Source organism: Pseudophryne corroboree, chromosome 12 (assembly GCF_028390025.1).
Source record: "Pseudophryne corroboree isolate aPseCor3 chromosome 12, aPseCor3.hap2, whole genome shotgun sequence".
Taxonomy (NCBI): domain Eukaryota; kingdom Metazoa; phylum Chordata; class Amphibia; order Anura; family Myobatrachidae; genus Pseudophryne; species Pseudophryne corroboree.
This window is the reverse complement of record NC_086455.1, coordinates 56036860-56060512: the sequence shown is the minus strand read 5'-3', so window position 1 is coordinate 56060512 and position 23653 is coordinate 56036860. Positions and strand designations below refer to the sequence as shown.

Here is a 23653-nt window from a genome sequence, read left to right as displayed (position 1 = left end):
GAGAATTGGAGATGGTGAAGGAACACTGCTGGTAACTGGAGGCAATGTGGAAACACCGCTGGAGTCAGGCAACACCGTAGGTTGGAAACTGGTGCAGGTCTCTTTAAGGTCTCAGGAGCTGGAATACCTGGAGACAGCAAGCAGGAACAACCACAGACTGTAGAGACCTCCAACACTGTGTTAGACAACCATAGCACTGACAACAGTAGGCTTGGTTCAGGATTCTTATACCTGCTTGGAAGCAGCGATTGGCTGAGCAGTCAGAGAGGATTCTGTATACAGCGGATTGGCTGTAGAGAGTCATGTGATTAACCCAAATATGGCTGCACCCATGTTTGGCTCTGGAGGGAAAAGTCTGTTTGTAAACAGCATGTGGAAGCTTGTAGTAATGGCAGCGGCGGCAAAGGCCGTAGAGAGCAGGAGACGACATCCGCTAGGACAGGAGGGACATGCTGGACAGCGCTTGGAGGGCTGTGACAGTCTCAGAAGGCACTTGGATGGTAAGTAAGTGTGTTTAGTTACCCGGATCGTGACAGTAATGTTTTGTGTTTAATTCAAATCTGGTATCTACATCGGGTGTCAGCATCAGTCATTAATCTTAAAACTAATTGAATCTGAACTATGGTATGACGTTTGGACACTATACCTCCCAAGTCTATCATTTGTCTATGGATCCTCAGAGTCAAGAAGGGCTTCCAGAATCTTGGGAATCTATAGTATAGACATAAAATTTCATGTTTTGCATTTGCATCTGATCTTTGCTTAACTTCCTGGGGTTATGTTTGAATGGTTGTCATGGAATTGCAATTTCAACAGCAACTCTAGTCCAGTCCATAGGCTGTGATTGAGGTTGACCAAGAACATTCAGATGAGTCTTAGCCTTTTAGTAGTATTAAAAGCTACGGTCTAACCATAGTGATACATTACTGCACAGCCAAGGCCACTTTCTATGTACAGTAACGCTCATCTTGTTTTTGTCCATATGGTGCATTACAAAAGCTTTTACGCTCAGACTGATCTAGTGATAAGTGATAGATTGTGTTCAAATGCATTTTCTCATCAGGTCCTGATTCTCCTTCCCTCTCTCTAAGATTAACCTAACATTTCACACTAATGTAATGCTACAAGAACCTAATGCTTTTACTCTAACAGTACTAAGAGTTTTGACCAATTTAGAAGTACAATAACTAACTGAACACAATTGAATGGATAAAAAGATGACAACTAATAAGGGCCAAATGACAGTTTACAATTAAAGTGTACATACACATAAAGTACAACCCGAAAGTATTCACAGTGCTTCACTTTTTCCACATTTTGTTTACGTAACAGCCTTATTCCAAACTGGAATAAATTAATTTTACCCCATCCAAATTCTACACACAATACCCCATAATGACAACATTAAAAAAAGTTTTTTTGAGATTTTCTCAAATTTATTAAAAATAAAAAACTACAATCAAATGTACATAAGCCTTTGCTCAATACTTTGTTGATGCACCTTTGGCAGCAATTACAGCCTCAAGTCTTTTTGAATACGATGCCACAAGCTTGGCACTCCTATCTTTGGGCAATTTTACCCATTCCTCTTTGCAGCACCTCTCAAGCTCCATCAGGTTGGATGGGAATCGTCGGTGCACAGTCATTTTCAGATCTCTCCAGAGATGTTCGGATTCAAGTCTAGGCTCTGGCTGGGCCACTCAAGGACATTCACAGAGTTGTCCTAAAGCCACTCCTTTGATATCTTGGCTGTGTGCTTATGGTCGTTGTCCTGCTGAAAGATGAACCTTCGCTACAGTCTGAGGCTAAGAGCGCTCTGGAGCAGGTTTTCATCCAGGATGTCTCTTTACATTGCTGCATTCATCTTTCTCTCTATCCTGACTAGTCTCCCAGTTCCTGCCACTGAAAAACATCCCCACAGCATGATGCTGCCACCACCATGCTTCACTGTAGGGATGGTATTGACCTGGTGATGAGCGGTGCCTGGTTTCCTCCAAACATGACGTCTGGCATTCACGCCAAAGAGTTCAATCTTTGTCTCATCAGACCAGAGAATTTTGTTTCTCATGGTCTGAGAGTCCTTCAGGTGCATTTTGGCAAACTCCAGGCGGGCTGCCATGTGCTTTATTCTAAGGAGTGGCTTCCGTCTGGCCACTTTACCATACAGGCCTGATTTGTGAATTGTTGTCCTTCTGGAAGGTTCTTCTCTCTCCACAGAGGAATGCTGCAGCTCTGACAGAGTGACCATTTGGCTCTTGGTCACCTCCCTGACTTGGGCCCCGATCGCTCAGTTTAGACGGCCAGCCAGCTCTGGGAAGAGTCCTGGTGTTTCCAAACTTCTTCCATTTACAGATGATGGAGGCAACTGTGCTCATTGGGAACTTCAAAGCAGCAGATATTTTTCTGTACCCTTCCCCAGATTTGTGCCTCGAGATAATCCTGTCTCGAAGGTCTACAAATAATTCCTTTGACTTCATGCTTGGTTTGTGCTCAGACATGCACTGTCAAGTGTGGAACCTTATATAGACAGGTGTGTGCCTTTCCAAATCATGTCCAATCAACTGAATTTATCACAGGTGGACTCCAATTAAGCTGTAGGAACATCTCAAGGATGATCAGTGGAAACAGGATGCACCTGATCTCAATGTTGAGCTTCTTGGCAAAGGTTGTGACTACTTATGTACATGTGATTTCTTAGTTTTTTATTTTTAATAAATTTGAGAAAATCTCAAAAAAACCTTTTTCACGTTGTCATTAAGGGTATTGTGTGTAGAATTTTGAGGGAAAAAATTAATTTATTCAATTTTGGAATAAGGCTGTAACATAACAAAATGTGGAAAAAGTGAAGCGCTGTGAATACTTTCCGGATGCACTGTACATCTAATAATGAATTCCACACTTACAAATAACACACAGACAGGGACCATCAACAATTTTTCATCTGCAATATGTAAATCTAATCATAAATCAGTGCTGGAGTATTCTGCCTGTATACATTATGCTGTATTGCGCACAACTGAGTAGTCATGACTTTGTTCCAACAGTTACTATGCTATTCCATTTCCCTTGGCTGTGTAATGAACAGTATGTACACAGGCTGGATTAAAGGGGGGGGGGGTTCAATAGGGGTGGTCACCCAGGGCCCCACACACACACGGGGCCCCCACCGAGCAGGAGCGGTCCTCCGAGAAGGAGCGGTTGGTGGGCACACAATCAGAGCAGTGAGGCAGCATTCTCTACCTGCCTCCCAGCCTGCAGCCTGACAGTGAATGGCTGTGAGCATGCTGACTGGTGGATGGCCGGAGTCCTGACAGCAATTCACTGTATGAAAGCATGTAGAGAGACCGTGCAAGGCTGCAGGAGGGACAAGTTATTTTTTTGTTAATTGGTTCATGTTAATATTATTGTAGGGGAACAGTGTATTGCTTTGCACAGAGCCTACACTACTGTTAAGACAGCCCTGATTGTTACCGTCCAATTGCTGCTCCTAAATGCCCAATTTCACGGAATGACAGATATGCAGGCATTCTGTACAACTCAGTAAAAACACACATGCGCTGTATGCAAAAATTCTAAATGAATACATAATAGTATTGACAAAATATACTAAGTAGACATTTATTCTTATCTGTTGCATTATTGACTTAGTAGTCTATTGTTCACAAAATGACACAAATTCAGAAGTTGTACAGTTACTTTGTGTAACACCACTTTGTATGTTGCTGCAGGATGCTGCTTTTGCCCACAGTGAATTACTAGTGTGTCTGTGAAAATTGGAACTATTGGGATTGTGTAATGATTTAAAATTCCAGATCATGCTTTACGATCTTGGAAATGTTTAATTAAAATAAATCTATTTACACTGAATAGTTGTAGGGCTGATTGTGTAGTTACTTAGTAATACATTGCTATAGTATAAATGTGTAATAAACAGTAACCAATCAGATATTTGCATTAATTGTTTATCTTCTGTAGATTGATCAAAGCTGATTGGTGATTTGTTGTAGAGGTTACTGAACATTTGTGCTTTCTTAGTAAATACAGTAATGCCTGATAATTGTGTTTCTCTCCTACAATTATATAATCCATGCTCCTGCTATACTGTTACTGATTGACGGCATATATTGAAGTTTATATACTCAATAAAGAGAAACAAGTATCTGCTATATCATCAGAAGATGGCAATGAAGAAACTACTAGCACACTCTTAGATACTTCAAAATATTGTATACTAGTATAACAGTCACCTCAGTCTCTGCCCCCTGCTCAACCCTGCTCTTCACTGGCTTCCCCCGGCCACCCTCTGCTTTCCCTCCCACCACCACCACTCTGTTGTGTCACCATCCTGACCCCCTGGTTAGCGGTGGCTGCGTCTCAAAACCTTGCTCCATTGTGGCTCTGTCCTGACACCCTACCCCTGTTGCTTCATCTCATATTACCATCTACCCTACCCCAGTGCCTAATCCTCCCCTCTGAAGTTTGTCCCATCTCCCAAGCTGTGGGTGTCGTTGGGGCACGTTTTCAGGCTTCCACTGTGTGTGCACTGAGGTGATGGCTCAGACCTTCTATGATTATTATGTAGATATTTAGTAAGATTTTTAATACAGTAGTTCATTATTACATTTAGAACGTTGAGCAATTAGTGTACTGTATTGCAATCTAGTGGTAAATCAGGGGAGTGGATTGAGAATAGATTACTAATATTGTGGTCACAAAAAGACAATATGAAATGATGGTGATTTGCCTTAAAAAGGAGGAATTCTCCCTCATTCCATATGCTAATGGTTTGCCCCATGTCATCCCACCTCATTATTTAGTCACTGTCTCTATATTTGGAAGTCCCAGTACATTGAAGCTATGACTTTCAAATACCATACTGGCATTGTTAAACGTAATGTGATTCCCTGAAGCTTTTTCAGTGCAGAAGGAGGGTACTCTCAGGAGACTCAACCTCACAAAGTCACAAAGCGGCTGAAGTACAGTATGCAAGTCGGTCGACGTTTTCCTACAGTGCATGTGTCTGAACTGAACTGCACTGCACAGCAAAGCAATTGAATTGCGATGGTGCTCACAACCAGTGATTAGTCACAAAATGAGTGACAGGTAGACAGTGACAGTGTTTGGGGGTGGTCAGCCAAACGCATGGCTGTTTAGATGACATTCTCTGGGCATGCATAAATTAGCAGTTGTGATCTATCTGACTACTTGAGAGCCTGTGGCGTTCAAGAGAGCTGTTCAGTCTGCGTGTCTTCAGAGACCCTAAGAATCTGCGTCATGACTTGATCTGCGATGATGGTGCCATCATGTATGCCATCATACGGAAGTGAGGTGAAAGCAATGGGCATCCCAATGCTCAGGTTAGCTTCTGCTTATATTAGTAAATACTCACAATTGCGGTTGACAAAAATTAGCAACAGCAATCGCATCAGCAACCACATCTGAATGAGGCACTCTGTAAGTTTGGTGGGTGCTACAATTAATGATTCACATTTTATTTCCATAAAACCCCATGCTGTGAGTGCACTTAAACTTAAAATTCCATGAAATTAATATATATATTTGTTCTTTTCAATCTAAATCACTTACCTGTTAGTTGACATTTCATTTTGTTGTATATTTCTTAAACATTTTTTTTACTTCTGCTTCCACTGATTTGCATTTCAATAAGATTCATGGGATTGTCATAGTAACCACAGTTGCAAGACACTTATATGTACTCTGAAATGTTCCCCTGCTCATTCATTGCATAACCAAACACATCCCCTTCCTACCTCTGTCATCACCTGACCACTGAGGAGCTTCTTGACTGATCATTTCCTAGTCAAGAAACTGTCTTGAGAGCAAAAATAACAATACATTTATTTAGCATTTACTTATAAAACACCATTATATTACAGAGTACTTTCCATCCCTATCCCATTGAAATTCACAGTCTAAGTTCCCTACCATACAAACATTTATCAATATAACATCACAGAGCAAGTGGGAAAAAGTCACAGGGGATATCCTGGAAAATGAGCTTTGTGTAACAAATATTCACGAAAGAGAAATCTGAGCATTAATTATTATACCGTTATGTACAGTATACAGTACAGTAATAAAGTTTGAGTCTACTACAAAATGTTTAAATCAGAATGTAATAACGTCAACACTGTTATAATTTGTGTTCCCTTCTATACAGGGAAGGCTTACCCACCAGAGTTCTACTATGATACCTACAATCCACTTTGGCAGAGCAAGGCCAGCGTCTACTCATACAGCTTGCAGTGGACTCAGATGAATCCGGATGCTGTGGACCGGATAGTGGCGTACCGCTTGGGACTGAAACAGGTGATCGCTTACGTCAAATAATTAAATTACAATTTGATATCGGTGCTCTCTTGTTGCCTTGTAAATGTAAGTTGTGTACAAACCATTGAAACACTCCGTTGAAAGGGTAATCATTGCTTGTTACTTGTTAGAAATTGATTTCTTGGTTACGGATGTGCTGCATGGAGTAAAGATACGAAGGCAGGTTTGCAATCCTCAGGCTTTAAAATTGAATTAGATTTATAGAAAAACTCTCTCTTGCAATAAAATAAAATGAAGATTACATGACTTATTCTGACAGGTACATTTAGCGAGCAACGAATGGTTTTATGAATGCAGATTTGCACTCTTCCATGCCTGCAGAACAATAGTCATGACTGCTGTCTTTTAATCTAGAAGCGTACAAGGATGATCCTGTTGTGTTTCACTGCTTTTTGCTTACAATTAAGGCTTGCATTGTGTTGTGCTACAGTACTATAAAATAAAACACAGTAGCGGCCACCCTATGAATAATCATTTTTACAAAAACAATATACAATATGTGTCAGAGCTGGACGAGAATAGACTGTCACAATGGAACAGGGTGCATTCCCGAGGTGTGAAGTTAAGAACTTAAGACAGTCCTATCTTCCAGTTCCACTTGTGTATCACCATTCATTGCAGTACCATGTTTATAAGTCTGCATTTTGCAGAATGTATAGTCTATGAAAACGGCTTGGGTGATGCCAGCCAATTCATTTGTGGCATGGTTGTGGTAGAGCTGGGAACAAAGCTAAAATTCACCTGCTAAGTGTCAACTTTTTGTGCTAATTAAAATAGAAGATTAAAGGATAAAGTAAAACTATGTGCTAGACTTCTGTATGGATATATATATATATATATATATATATATATATATATTTACACGGCAAGAGGCGGCACTCTCAGGATTTCTATAAACAGTATGTAGAAAGGAGACATAGAGACTTTCCCTTAGATCTACGTTTCGGTTATATTAAACCATCATCAAGATCATACACAAAAATCTTGGCCTGGTAAGTGGTGATATTGCTCTTACCAAAGTACATACTGCTGCAAGCTCCAGATCATCCGAAAGGTTGGCAACCTTTTTACAGATGTAATTGTTTATGAGATTAATTTTAGTCCTGCCAGATCTGCCTTCACAGCACCACTGTTGTTGGCCATTTGAATGTTGTATTTTTTCTTATTATATGTACTGTACATATAAATGGCTGATGACAAATTCCGACCCAAATGTATTGACAAACAAAAAATATGATGTGGTATGTTAGGTCAATAGTTATGTCTACTTGCATGGTATCAACATTAGTATGTTGACATTGTCTGAATACCAGCATGCTTAGCATGTCGACAGTGACCATAACGACATTCATTATCTACACAGATGACATGTCAACATATTGTCCCTGGTGACCCAGTGGTCACTTACTTTGTCCTGGTAGCAGCAGCATCTTCAGGGTCATCTTCCGGGTTCCAGCAGTCATGTGATGAGCAGTTTCAGCACAGATGTCTTATGGGGTTGCCTTCCATTCAATATTTCTCCCACACCCTAATCATATTCCCTCCCCCTAACTCTCCCCCTAGTGCCTAACTCTAACCTCCCCCACAGCCTAACCATAACCTCCTCCTAGTGCCTAACCCTCAACCTCCTAATGGAACCTAAACCTAATCAGCAGCATTCTGAAAGTGTTGACAGTTCACATGGTGACATGTCAGAAGTCGACATGTTGAACCATGTAGACATTCCAGTGTCAACACTGTGGTATCAGCATTATGAATGCCGACATGGTAATAGTCGACATTGTGGCCGGATACCCAGAAAACAGTATGGTGGCATAAGAAAGACCAATCAGCTATCAGTGAAGCAATTTGAACAATGCAATTTAACTCCAGCATAAAGTGCCCTATCAACAGCAACAGAAGGATAGGTATCCAAATCCATCTCCAACAACAACACATGCAAAGCCTACCTGATAGGGAGGTGCTGATGGCTCCAGTAGGTTAAACTCAGCCTACAAGTGTACTAAGTGTATTGAAGGGGAACACACCTCAACAACAACAAAGCATCAAAATGGCTATTGGACTGATGTTTTTCTCACTAAAAACAATGATAAACCCCGCACAGGGAGAGGGGATGGGAAATTCCAGAATAAAGAGGGTGAGTAAAATGCAAACATCAGATTATAAGATCCAAGTTACATCCTAAACTCCACCCATTCCTGCTGATAAAATAATCAAAAACTGACCTCAAAATGTAGACAAATTCTGAACTTGCCATTCTGCCCTGGCCTTGGGGCTTGAAGGTCGTCAGGCTTATTTTATTCCTCCATTATTCTTGTGCATTATGTTAAAATGTTTCTCCTGTCATGCATAGTTATAGCTCCTACATTAACCTTCTACTACACTCAAGGAGAGATGTATCAAACCTTCGTAATAGAACAAGTGGAGGTGTTGTCCATAGCAGCTAGTCAGAGTCAATCTATCTTTTTATAAAATGTACTACATAAATGATAACTAGGATTAAATTGGTTACTATGGGAACACTACCACTTGTTCTCAATAAAAGGTTTTATACATTCTCACTTTGTTATGTTGGTAAAAAATCTAAACATTGCAAGCTAAATTCAGTATGTTTTTGTATTGTAACTTCTCTAGTGCATTTGTCAAAGGGGCTCAAAGAACAAACATTGTAGAACAGAAGTTTTTACTTTCTTTACATTCCATTAAGCCATTTCATTAGGCAGTGAGCGAATCTAAGATGGGAATCGTGTAGACACATGGAAATAAGGTACCAGAGATTAGTGATATGCAAGCTTTCAGCAAAGGGACATAGTGAAATGGAACATGTAACAGCCAGTGATGGTACCGTAAAACATATTTATGAGTCTCGATCCATGTGAAACTTTTGCTACATTTCCGAAAAGCAGAAAGTGGGAGAACACACAAACGTGTAGCGCAGAAATATGTGCTGAATGCCCAGGTCTTCTGGGTTCATAAATCACCATTATTGCGTATTAGCAACTAATGAAATATCAATTATGTTTCCACATTAGCTTGCCTGAGTGTTTAAGGTCTGAATATTTTAATAAAATACTTCTCGCCAACAGCAGTTAATTGAAAGGAATCATTAAAGATGCAAAATTGAGCCATTGGTTCCAGCAGGAGAAAGATGGTGGAACCCTGTTCTAATAATAAGTCATTTATAATTCCAGTTCATTTCTCTTTTTTTCTATATGCAATGTAAAAAAAAGAAAAAAGAAAAGTTGCTTAGAAGGCAAATTGAAAAGTGCTGGAACTCCTGTATAACATTGTGAATTTTACATTAAGCAAAAGAAAGTACATTCCTTTCTCTTCACCGCTTTATCAATGTTCTTTGCATCCTTATCTTCTTCTCCATCCACTCCTTCTTCCTGCGCACCCATGCCCTCTTTCTCCAACTTGAAACTAATTTCAAAGTTGGCAGCATAAAGTCAGGACATTATCTTGCTTTTAGTCCGCTCCCTGCTTTTGTACAGCAAAACTTTATTGCACGCCATTGTTTGCAGATCAATCTTTGATAATTTAATATTACAGGTATTGGATCTTGCACTCTAAAGAACTTATTTATTTATTTTTAAGATGAGTTTTATGGATGGCATAAATCATTATGATACCTATGGCAAGCAAGTGATTTGAAATGGTCTCACGTCCCAGCCGCAGCTGATAACTGCTGGCTTTGATTTCCACAGGACTAGATTTTAGTCTGCGGTGTTAGTGCAAGTGATAAATCTCACAGTCTATTAGCTAAAGTGTGTTAGTTAAGAGACCAAAATATACGGTGAGCAACAACTGGCAAAATGTATCATATTTTGTGACCATAAAGAAATGAAGGAATCTGAGGACATGGCAAGGACATACAATTTGTGATGTTCATTTTGTAAAGAAGAATTAAAAATAAAAATCTTTAAAATATTATTTTGGGTGTTGGAGCCAAGGACGGGCTTATGTGTAAGGATTTTTTAAAAATTCCTTCCTTAATGTCATTTACAGTTGTGATCATAAGTTTACATACCCTATCAGAATTTGTGATTTTCTGGCCATTTGTCAGAGAATATGAATGATAACTCACAAACTTTTCTTTCACTCATGGTTAGTGGTTGGGTGAAGCAATTTATATGTCAAACAACTGTGATTACTCTTTTTAAATCATAATAACAACAGAAACTACCCAAATGACCCTGATCAAAAGTTTACATACCCCAGTTCTTAATACCGTGTATTGCCCCCTTTAACATCAATGACAGCTTGAAGTCTTTTGTGGTAGTTGTGGATGAGGCTCTTTATTTTCTCAGGTGGTAAAGCTGCCCATTCTTCTTGGCAAAAAGCCTCCAGTTCCTGTAAATTTTTGGGCTGTCTTGCATGAACTGCACATTTGAGATCTCCCCAGAATGGCTCAATGATATTGAGGTCAGGAGACTGAGATGGCCACTCCAGAACCTTCACTTTATTCTGCTGTAGCCAATGACAGGTCGACTTGGCCTTGTGTTTTGGATCATTGTCATGTTGGAACGTCCAAGGACGTCCCATGCGCAGCTTCCAGGCTGATGAGTGCAAATTTTCCTCCAGTATTTTCTGATAACATGCTGCATTCATCTTGCAATCAATTTTGACCAAGTTTCCAGTGCCTTTGTAGCTCACACATCTCCAAAACATCAGCGATCCACCTCCGTGTTTCACAGTAGGAATGGTGTACCTTTCATCATAGGCCTTGTTGACTCCTCTCCACATGTAACGTTTATGGTTGTGGCCAAAAAGTTAAATTTTGGTCTCATCACTCCAAATGACTTTGTTCCAGAAGTTTTTAGGCTTGTCTCTGTGCTGTTTGGAGTATTGTAAGCGGGATGCTTTGTGGGATTTGCGTAGTAATGGCTTTCTTCTGGCGACTTGACCATGCAGCTCATTTTTCTTCAAATGCTTCCTTATTGTGCTTCTTGAAACAACCACACCACTTTTTTTCAGAGAGTCCTGTATTTCAGCTGAAGTTTATTTGTGGAGTTTTCTTTGCATCCCGAACAATTTTACTGGCGGTTGTGGCTGAAATTTTTGTTGGTCTACCTGACCATGATTTGGTTTCCACAGAATCCCTCATTTTCCACTTCTTAATTAGAGTTTGAACACTGCTGATTGGCATTCTCAATTGCTTGGATATCTTTTTTATATCTCTTTCCTGTTTTATACAGTTCAATAACATTTTCCCGCAGATCCTTTGACAATTCTTTTGCTTTCCCCATGACTCAGAATCCAGACACGTCAGTTCAGCACTGGATGAAAGATGCAAGGGTCTTTCAGGAGTCCAGAAACTCACTGACCTTTTATACACACACACTGATTACAAGCAAACAGATCACAGATGAGGATGGTTACCTTTAGTAGCCATTCAAACCCGTTTGTGTCAACTTGTGTGCATGTTATCAGGCCAAAATCTCCAGGGTATGTAAACTTTTGATCAGGGTCATTTGGGTAGTTTCTGTTGTCATTATGATTTAAAAAGAGTAAACACAGTTGTTTGACAATAAATGGCTTCACCCAACCACTAACCAAGAGTGAAAGAAGAGTCTGTGAGTTATCATTCATATTCTCTGACAAATGGCCAGAAAATCACAAATTCTGCTAGGGTATGTAAACTTATGAGCACAACTGTATACCCCTTTCACCTCTCCAATGCCGGATCCCACCCGGTAATTGGAAATGGGTCCTTCCCGGGTGGGATCCGGCATTGGAGACTCTCCTACCCCTTTTGGCTGGCTGTCCGATCCGGCAATTGGAGCCGTGTCAGTTGCCATAGCGGCGGGGGGGGGGGGGGGGATGCAGAGGCGGCAATGGAGATGAGCTCATCTCTGCGCCACCTCTCCCTATCTAGTAAATGGGTCCCGGGTTACATCGACCCGGGAATCAATTTGCACGGCCACTGACCCAGTATTCAGCACGGGAATAACACTGTTAATAACCTGGGTTTAATTACCGGGAATTTGGACTTGGAGCTTTCACACCACACACTGACCCGTGTCAACCCGGTAATATGCCGGGTCGATATCGGGTTATTTGTGTGATGTGAAAGGGTTATTACTTACTTGCATTAATAAACTGACTCTCTTGTTGTCTGCAATTTTGCCAACACTCATTGGGGGTAGTTCAGATTGGATCGCTTTTTTTGTGGAGTGCGCATGTGCAGTGGCAGCACTGCGCATACGCATCCTGGGAGCCCAGAGAGATGCTAAAAGCATCTCAGGGCTGCGGTTGCCTCTGCTTGATTGACAGGTAGAGGCAGTCGCAGGGTGGGAGTGGGCGTGCTAATGGCGTTAGAATGCAGGCATATCTGGACCATTGAGGGAGCAGGCCGCGGCGGCGGAGTGACATCACACGCAGCCGCTGCAACCTTGGACGCGACAGGTAGCTCCCTGCCAGCATGCAGGAGCTGCACAGGCAGGGAGTTACTCGCCGGGTGCAAATGCATCGCCGCCATGCGATGCTTTTGCACCCGTGTGGAAGGGGGGCAGACTAAGACATGCGGGGTTGACAAGATCTGTGCTGGGCATCCCCCCACATGTCTGAGAAACTTATCTAAATTGGGCCCATTGACCCCTCACTTTGGTCATATTGTGCCACATTATCATTTGATTTAGTGCTGTGCAATCTTGCTGGAACTTGGCGTGAGAAAAAGCTGAGGCCGCTTACTTTGGACCCCCTACACAAATTCAGACTCAGTTGCACATCAACGCCCATGGCAGCAGAGAGCCTGGCTGGGCCCAGGTACTTTTCATGGGGCGTGGCCTAATCATGGGAGGCATGGCCCTGCACCATACTTGCCTTCTCTCCTGGAATGGCCGGAAGGCTCCCGAAAATCATGTGGCACTCCCGGCCGCCTGGAAAAATAAGCAATCCTCGTGCATCCATGTTGCGTCTCCTGAACCCCTGCATTGTCCCCTGCAGCCGCCCGCTACTACTGGAAGAGTGGAAGGGGCAATGACACGATTTGCGCTAAATTGCATTATCGTGGCCCCGCCCCCCACTGTACAATGCCGGTAATGCTGGTATTATATAGCAGGGGCAGAGCCATGATGATGCAATCATGTCTCCACGCCCCCAGGCCGCCTCCTTTTCAGGAGCACCACCCCCTGTTGAGCTGACGTGGCTGCTGCTTCCAAAGGGTGCAGCCAGAAAGTCAACATGTATGCCCTGTTCAATGCATACAATAGTACGTTAAATGCCTCCCTGGCTACACTGCAGCCCAGCACACACCAGCGTGTACTGGACCGAGGAGAAGAGCTGCTGCTGACAGGTAAGGGTAGGGTGGTACTTGGGCTCCCTGTGGACCCCTTCATCAGGCCTGTGACCGGTAAATAGTACCTGCCCCCCCTTCCCCCAGTGCGCCTCTCTGCACCACAGTCAACTCCATCAGTGCAAGTTAGCAGTGTTGTTTTGTCTCTCCCAGTTCTTTTATTTCTGCAAATAAGACTCACATTTTGAATAGAAAAAAAAACACACAGCACGGCCAAGTCACCCGGGACCTGGGGTGTGAAGAGGGGCTATTTTGTTGCGACTTGAGCAACAGTGTATGAGGACAGATCTGTAGTTTGTAACAATAGATCAGCTTTGTTTACTTTTTTTTTCAACCACTGTTTTGCTCTGCCCTCAACCCAACTCCACTGGCCATTCCCCATGCGCTAGATTGTTACAATCCCTGTCAAAGCCGGGATGGTAACACTGTTGCCAATGTCACTTCCTTCTGCTGTCTTTCTCATAGTCTTCACTGTATTAGACACATCTTGTTTCCAGGCAGAGAAGCTCACCGCAGAAAGTGCAGCTTTTGTAAATGAGGAAAATATATATCTCAGCATAGTGCTGCCTCTCTGAATGCTGGCCGTAGTATAGACAGCATTCAACAGGTCTGAACATGAACCTTATTGCAGCAACAGATATTTATCAACACAGAAACATGCTCTCTGACTGCTGTATATTTTGCACAGATGCATCAGTTTATACTGTAAGCACATTAGTCTGCAGAGTATACATACAATATTCTTGGAGACGGGATGCCGGCTGTCACTATACCGAGAGCAGCATCCCGTCTGCCGGAATGCCGTCAGCGAGCCCCCTCATTCTATTCCCACTTGGTTGGTGATGTGGACAAAAAGTTGCTGCAGAGTGGAGTTGTCTGGAAGACTGCTGCTGGCAGGTCATACTGGCTGCCTATTATAAAGTGTTAGGAAAAACACAAGGAAAAGGAAGCCAGTGTGGTTTGCGAAAAAAGTAGCAAATATTGTGAAAGAAAAAAAGATGGCTTTTAGGAAATATAAGCAAACACAAAATAATGAAGACAAAGAGATATATCTTGTTAGACAGAAGGAAACTAAGAAGGTAATCAGATGTGCAAAGGCACAAGCTGAGGAGAAAATGGCCCAGTCAGTGGGTAAAGGATGCAAAACATTTTTTAGGTATATAAGCGAAAGGAGAAAAACAAAAGGCGGAATTATAAAACTGAAGACAGAGACTGGGAGTCTTGTTGAGGGAGACAATGTAATAGCAGATCATCTTAATAATTATTTTTGCTCAGTATTTACTACTGAAAGAGATGGGAAGGGGTCACAGTTAAGTTGCAGGGATATTCAGGAAAATGAAAAAAGTACATTTACAGAGGAGAAGGTCCTAACAGAACTCTCAAAGCTGAATGTGGACAAATCTATGTTGCCAGATGGGATACATCCAAGGATACTAAAAGAACTTAAAGAGGTGCTGGTAGCACCATTGACAGAATTTTTCAACCAGTTATTAGCTGCAGGAGTAATTCCATAGGACTGGAAAAGAGCAAATGTTATCCCACTGCACAAAGGTGAAAGCAAGGAAGAGGCAAACAACTACAGACCAGTGAGTGTTACATCAGTAGTAGAGAAATTGATGGAAACACTCTTAAAAGAAAGAGTTGTAGATTATCTCATCCAGCAATTTACAGGATCCCAAACAGTATGGATTCACTGGGGGGAGATCATGTCAAACAAATCTTATTGACTTTTTTGACTGTGTGACTAAAGTGATGGATAAAGGTGGAGCCGGGGATATAGCTTATCTAGACTTTAGTAAGGTTTTTGACACTGTTCCACATTGCAGACTGCTAAATAAACTTGGAATCTTGGGATTGGATACTAGGATTATTGAATGGATAAGGTCTTGGTTGCAGGATAGAAAACAGAGAGTTGTGGTAAATGGAGTGCATTCACATGAGGGAAATGTTACCAGTGGAGTTCCCCAGGGATCTGTACTTGGACCAGTGCTTTTTAAGATCTTTGTTGGTGACATTGCAAATGGCATTAAAGGAAAAGTATGCCTTTTTACAGATGACACAAAGGTATGCAACAGGGTAGACACACCAGGTGGGGTAAAACAAATGATTGAGGATCTAGGTAGACTAGAGGAATGGTCAAGAGTGTGGCAATTACAGTTTAATGCCAAAAAATGCAAAATCATGCACATGGGTCTCAAAAATCCAAAGGCTAAATATAGTGTTAATGGCACTATACTGGAAACTACTGAGGAGGAAAGGGATCTAGGAGTCACTATTTCAGGTGACTTAAAGACAGGTAAGCAATGTAACAAAGCAATGAGGAAGGCTAGTCAGATGCTTGGCTGCATTGGGAGAGGAATCAGCAGCAGCAGAAAGAAAGAAGTAATAATGCCACTGTATAGGTCATTGGTACAGCCTCATCTAGAATACTGTGTTCAATTCTGGAGGCCATATCTTCAAAAGGATATTAATACATTAGAGACTGTACAAAGAATGGCAACTAAAATGGTGCATGGCCTACATCACAAAACATACCCAGAAAGACTAAAATATCTCAATATGTATAGTTTGGAGCAGAGAAGGGAAAGGGGGGACATGATAGAAACTTACAAATATATCAAGGGTTTTAACAAAGTCCAGGAGGGAAACATTCTCCAAATGAAGAGAAGCAATAGGACACGAGGACATGCACTGAGACTGGAGGGGGGGAGGCTCAGGGGAATTTGAGGAAAAATTACTTCACAGAAAGGGTAGTGGACAAGTGGAATAGCCTCCATCAGAGGTTGTAGAGGCTAAGACAGTAGAGCAATTTAAACATGCATGGGATAGACATTAGGATATCCTTACAAAGAAATAAGGATCAAATAAGTTTTGAGATAAAAATATGGTTAAAAAAAGTGCAGACTAGATGGGCCAAGTGGTTCTTATCTGCCGTCAAATTCTATGTTTCTATGTTATGTTTCTATTTATCAAGCCCCAGTGGGGTTGGGAAAGCCAGCCAGGCTACAAGAGGCGCTCGAAGAGCCCAGTGGGCAAAGGAAGCCATTGAGGGCCAGGAGACCAATGTCTATACCTGTATAAGACAGGTAAGACCACCAAACTCTGTAACTGAGCTTATGTTGCTTGAAAGATGCCAGACCAGTGATCCTTAAGTGTAAGTGGGCCAGAAAGCCATGTCTAATCCTATAGTAGGCAGGGAAGATCACCAGACTGTATGTGAGTTTCTGTGGCAGCCAAGCCAGGCTGAAGCCTGGGAAGTAGTTGCAAGTAGCAGGCAAGACTTACCTCCGGCCAATGGGGACGAACTTACGCCACTGCCTGGCATCCTGCCTCCTAGCCCAATAGCTCATGCCTAGCATATACTTCCTATGTACTAGGCAGAGTTGAGCAAATACACTAAATTGCAAGACGTCATTAAATAATCCCATGTATGTTTATTGTAGATATAACAACCAATGCTCCTTTGTCCTTGCAACAAAGAAAAACGCACTTAGGAATCGTGATAACATTGGGGAGTCTCCAGTTTTCAACCTTCCTGTTTCAGTTCATTATGAACATTCACCAGTGGAACTGAAGTGTCATTTTTAATGAGATGACAATAATGATTTATAGTTTTTACCTGCAAATTGAGTACTTTGTGCTGATCGTTGGATTTTTCCAGATTGTTGGCTATTTTTCAAATAGTGCTGAGGTGCATAAGGGAACATTTCAGTAGTAAGGGATTGCGTCTTTAATTTACAAAGTATCCCACCCCATAAATATTGCTTCTCCTCATCAATTCTGATAGTAATAGTCATAATTAATTGCTTTTGCCTTACTCTCTATGATAATGCTTAAAAATTGCTTGCCATTAATTATTTTTTGGGAACAATAAGTATGAGAATAATGCTAATTAAGATACTAATAAAAAAACAAAAGACACAGAACCTATAAACAAAATAAAGTATATTTAAAACATTTCCGGAGGGAGCATACTTAATATATGGGGATAAAATATATATGGGGAAAAAATGTGTGACGTTACCTGCTGCTCTCTTGTATACAGGAGATATTAGTTTACTTTTATGATTTTTTTATTTCTTTTCTTTTCTATTGTGCCTTTATGACGTTTGATGCATTTGACATTATGGCCGGGTTGCTATAAAGTCCAAGTTCAGCGGCCGTGCGGGATGCTGGGCAAACTCAGAGATTTTTTTAAGGGGGCAATCATCTACAATGCTAAATAATGCCTTGAAAATGGGTGGTCTCCTGTTTGCCGGCGGCTGGGCTCCCGATGACCAGCATACCAGCGCCGGAATCCTGACCGCCGGCATACCGACATCTCTTCTCCCTCTTGGGGGTCCACGACCCCCCTGGAGGGAGAATAGATAGCGTGGCACGCATAGTGCGCCACCGTGCCCGCAAGGGGCTCATTTGCACTCAGCCAGCTGTCGGTATGCCGGCGGTCGGGATTCCAGCACCGGTATGCTGGTCGCCGGGAGCCCGGCTGCCGGCATACCCTACTACACCCCTTGAAAATAATTGCCCCTTTAAAAAAACATCCGAGTTCTGCCACGGAACTCTGACTTCACTACATCACGCTTTATGAATTTAGCTTATCCTGGCCACACAACCCACTCAATCTATTAATAGGTGTACAGTATGGGACATCACTTTTAAGTCTAGAATAATTGACACAGTATAAGGGACATTTACCACGGCAAAAAGCCTGCTTCCATTTGTACTTTGTTTATTATGATCCTGCTACATAGCCACTTATTTTATGTCTATTTATGTTTTTAACTGTGGCGTGTCACAGCTTTGCTGCTTAGCAGCACCAGTGGCGTCACTCAATGCGTCACCTTCTGGGTTTTACCCAAAAGCGGGACTGTGCTGCTGAAATTGAGATGTTTGGGATACACAAACAAATAAATAATTTTGTACATGTAGCACAGAGGCAGATTTATGCGATTTTTCATATGTCTGTTCTTTTTTAAGCCTTTCTGTGAAATTGGGCATTTCAGAGTGGCATCATTGCAAACGCATGGAAACACCCTGTCTTGTGAGAATATTACAGTAGTATATTCTGTGCAAGTCGTGTTTATGGAGAACAGAAGCCTATTTTTGATGGATCCCCTGCATGGGGTGTGCATGTGTAGTTATTAATGATAAGACTTGTGGTGGTTGATTTAAACTCAACGGGTGGCACCACGCTTTACTTACTGATGTGCAAATCCTTACATCAACTGAATGGAATCACTATGTATACAAATAACTATATATATATATATATATATATCTATATATATATATATATATATATATATATATACAGGATAAGTATCCATTATCCAAGATGATTGGGACCAGAAGTATTTTGGATATCGGATTTTTCCGTATTTTGGAATTATTGCATACCATAATGAGATATCATGGCGATGGGACGCAAGTCTAAGCACAGAATGCATTTATGTTTTATATACACATTATACACACAGCCTGAATGTAATTTTAGCCAATATTTTTAATAACTGTATGCATTAAACAAAGTTTGTGTACAGTCACACAATTCATTTATGTTTCATATACACCTTATACACACAGCCTGAAAGTAATTTAATACAATATTTTTAATAACATGGAGCCTAATTCTGAGTTGATCGCAGCAGCAATTTTGTTAACAGTTGGGCAAAACCATGTGCACTGCAGGGGGGGTTGAGATAACATTTGCAGAGAGAGTTAGATTTGGGTGGGTTATTTTGTTTCTGTGCAGTGTAAATACTGGCTGCTTTATTTTTACACAGCAATTTAGATTTCAGTTTGAACACACCACACCCAAATCTATCTCTCTCTGCACGTGTTATATCTGCCCCTCCTGCACTGCACATGGTATTGCCCAACTGCTAACAAAATTGCTGCTGCGATCAACTCAGAATTAGGCCCATTGTGTATAAACAATGTTTGTGTACAGTGAGCCATCAGAAAACAAAGATTTCACTATCTCAGTCTCACTCAAAAAATTCTGTATTTCGGAATATTACGTATTTCAGAATATTTGGATATGGGATACTCAACCAGTATATATATATATATATATATATATATATATATACACTGCTCAAAAAATAAAGGGAACACTAAAATAACACATCCTAGATCTGAATGAATGAAATATTCTTATTAAATACTTTATTCTTTACATAGTTGATTGTGCTGACAACAAAATCACACAAAAATGATCAATGGAAATCAAATTTATTAACCCATGGAGGTCTGGATTTGGAGTCACCCTCAAAATGAAAGTGGAAAAAGTAACACACTACAGGCTGATCCAACTTTGATGTAATGTCCTTAAAACAAGTCAAAATGAGGCTCAGTAGTGTGTGTGGCCTCCACGTGCCTGTATGACCACCCTACAATGCCTGGGCATGCTCCTGATGAGGTGGCGGATGGTCTCCTGAGGGATCTCCTCCCAGACCTGGACTAAAGCATCCGCCAACTCCTGGACAGTCTGTGGTGCAACGTGGCGTTAGTGGATGGAGCGAGACATGATGTTCCAGATGTGCTCAATTGGATTCAGGTCTGGGGAACGGGCGGGCCAGTCCATAGCATCAATGCCTTTGTCTTGCAGGAACTGCTGACACACTCCAGCCACATGAGGTCTAGCATTGTCTTGCATTAGGAGGAACCCAGGGCCAACCGCACCAGCATATGGTCTCACAAGGGGTCTGAGGATCTCATCTCGGTACCTAATGGCAGTCAGGCTACCTCTGGCGAGCACATGGAGGGCTGTGCGGCCCCCCAAAGAAATGCCACTCCACACCATTACTGACCCACTGCCAAACCGGTCATGCTGGAGGATGTTGCAGGCACCAGAACATTCTCCTTGGAGTCTCCAGACTCTGTCACGTCTGTCACATGTGCTCAGTGAGAACCTGCTTTCATCTGTGAAGAGCACAGGGCGCCAGTGGCGAATTTGGCAATCTTGGTGTTCTCTGGCAAATGCCAAACGTCCTGCACGGTGTTGGGCTGTAAGCACAACCCCCACCTATGGACGTCGGGCCCTCATACCACCCTCATGGAGTCTGTTTCTGATCGTTTGAGTAGACACATGCACATTTGTAGCTTGCTGGAGGTCATTTTGCAGGGCACTGGCAGTGCTCCTCCTGTTCCTCCATGCACAAAGGTGGAGGTAGCGGTCCTGCTGCTGGGTTGTTGCCCTCCTACAGCCTCCTCCACGTCTCCTGATGTACTGGCCTGTCTCCTGGTAGCGCCTCCTTGCTCTGGACACTACGCTGACTGACACAGCAAACCTTCTTGCGACAGCTCGCATTGATGTGCCATCCTGGATGAGCTGCACTACCTGAGCCACTTGTGTGGGTTGTAGGGAGGTCATACAGGCACGTGGAGGCCACGCACACTGCTGAGCCTCATTTTGACTTGTTTTAAGGACATTACATCAAAGTTGGATCAGCCTGTAGTGTGTTTTTCCACTTTCATTTTGAGGGTGACTCCAAATCCAGACCTCCATGGGTTAATAAATTTGATTTCCATTGATAATTTTTGTGTGATTTTGTAGTCCACACATTCAACTATGTAAAGAACAAGTATTTAATAAGAATATTTCATTTATTCAGATCTAGGATGTGTTATTTTAGTGTTCCCTTTATTTTTTTGAGCAGTGTATATATATATATATATATATATATGTGTGTGGGTATGTGTATATATATATATATATATATATATACATCCATTGCAAAATGAATAAATAGGACCTGTGGTCCTCAGGAAGGGGCTGTGTCCCCAAAAACATTAGACTTTGCCAGTTCTAATGCAAACTTTCCGCATATGTACAGTAAGTCTCCAGACTGCCTTTATTCATTGGATGCATGTTTAACCATTAATGTGCGCTGGAGCCTGTTGAAATTAAATAGTGAGTACCGACTGATATTGGATATATATATATATATATATATAGTGTTCATTCTAGCACCCTGCACCTTTCAATACACGTGCAGTTCCTTTTTCCTGCCTGGGGTGTCGCTCTCTGCTCTGGTGCTTTTCAGAACACTCTGCTCTGTATCTCAGCACTAAAATACAGACCAGAATGTGCTGAGAAGCACCAGAGCAGAGAGCAACACCCCAGGCAGGAAAGAGGAACTGCACGTGTTTTGAAAGTTGCAGGGTGCTAGAATTAACAATGTATGTATAAATTTGTACATAAACTAAAATTGATTTTAAGCCAACAATATATACAACAAAGCTCCCCTGCATTGCAGGCATATAAATTAATTTTCTTGAATTGGGTGACAAGGTTATATGTTGTAAAATAGATAAGAAATCAATTTCTCATTAGCATTTAATTTCCCCAGTTAGTTTACAAGAAATATAGAGAAATTGGCATTCATTTATAGATGTAGCCCTAGACAAATCAATTCAGCCAAAAATAAAAAGCTGAAACTGTATAGAAATATATTGTAAAGAATATACTAGGAAATGCTTGGATATTGGGTGAATCCCTGGGTTATTGTCAGGGATATTGCACAACTATTCTCCATACAATGACCCCTGCCTTTGGGCAATCCTGTACTCCTCTTCTCATTTTTGGCCACAACAGATATAAAGACAAATATGAAGTACCTCTCCTGGTGACCTGGCAGTAGCTCAACTCTCTGGTTAAGTGGCCTTGATATTTGGACAGTACAGACGGTGTAATGCTTAGCATTACTGCCTGACAGCACTGAGGTCATGGGTTTGATTCCCACTATGGCTCTACCTGTGTGGAGTTTGTATATTCTCCCCGTACTTGCATGGGTTTCCTCTGGGTACTCCGGTTTCCTCCCACAATCCAAATATACTGGTAGGTTAATGGGCTCCCAGCACAATTAACCCTAGCATGAATGTGCGGTATGGAATAAAGATTGTAACCCCCACTGGGGCAGGGACTGATGTGAATGAGCACATTTTCTCTCTGTAAAACGCTGCGGAATATGTGTGCGCTATATAAATAACTGGTAACAATAATATTTAATTTTGGACTACGCTCAGAACTCCAACCCACAATATATTCCATCATTGGGCACAAGTGGTCTAAGATCACAGGATAAATAAGTAGCATAATACCTGCAGAGGCAGAACTTTAACTTAATCTCCCAGAGGCAGAAGATTTTAATGTCTTGTAGATGCTATATCGACCTCATACCAGCTCAAGTCAGCAGTGTGCAGCCCTAGTCTTAGTATCATACACTGCAGGCCCTAATAATATGTACGGGGATATCCCTCATATAGACACCTTTGCTGGCAGCCACCCTCCCAGACACCTGGCTCCCAGGGGTGAATGCTCCTATTGTCTCCTGGAGTTATACCTCTGAGTCCTCATCCTCGAGGAATATAACTCCACCAGTGAACGATGAGTAGTGTAGGGTACCAGTCCTACTAGTACTACTTCTTGAGCCTCTGGAATGGGTGTACTTATAATTATAGGTCGGGGAATACTTTGGAGTAGAGTGCTATGTAGTGTGAAGCCAGGCTCTTACCTGGTGGAAAGTTTGTGATGCCAGCCATTAAATTGCATACACAGTATGTGTATATGTGGACAATTTGTAACATATTCTTTTCATCAGTGTTTACTAGAGAGGACTAGATGGTGGAGGTAGTGAATAACCTAAGTAACGATAATGTACAGTCGCTGAGTACTTGTTTGAGTGAAAGAGTAGTCTGTGAGGAATAAACAAAATTAAGATGAATAAATCTTCTGGTCCAGATGGAATTCACCCAAGGGTTCTTATAGAGTTTAGCTCAGAACTAGCAAGGCCTTATGTTTGACTGGCGTATAGCAGAGGTAATCCCAATATTTAAAAAGGGAATCAAAACTCATTGGCAACTATAGACCAATGAGTTTGATATCTATAGTGGGGAAAATATTGAAAGGAATATTAAGGGATTGCATACTTGGATACCTCCAATGTTATTAATAGGAATCAGCATGGTTTTGTGAGAGACAGGTCATGTCAAACTAACTTA

General features: G+C 41.7%; 1 protein-coding gene across 2 annotated transcripts in view; it reads left to right on the top strand.

Moving 5' to 3' along the window:
- Window positions 1-23653, top strand: part of MDGA2 (MAM domain containing glycosylphosphatidylinositol anchor 2) — a 1135272-nt gene that overhangs the window by 1006024 nt on the left and 105595 nt on the right. For both annotated transcript variants that reach the window (XM_063947538.1, XM_063947537.1), the window contains exon 10: window positions 6182-6330. In XM_063947538.1, the coding sequence (XP_063803608.1) occupies window positions 6182-6330 (149 nt within the window). The remainder of the gene's footprint in view (window positions 1-6181; window positions 6331-23653) is intronic.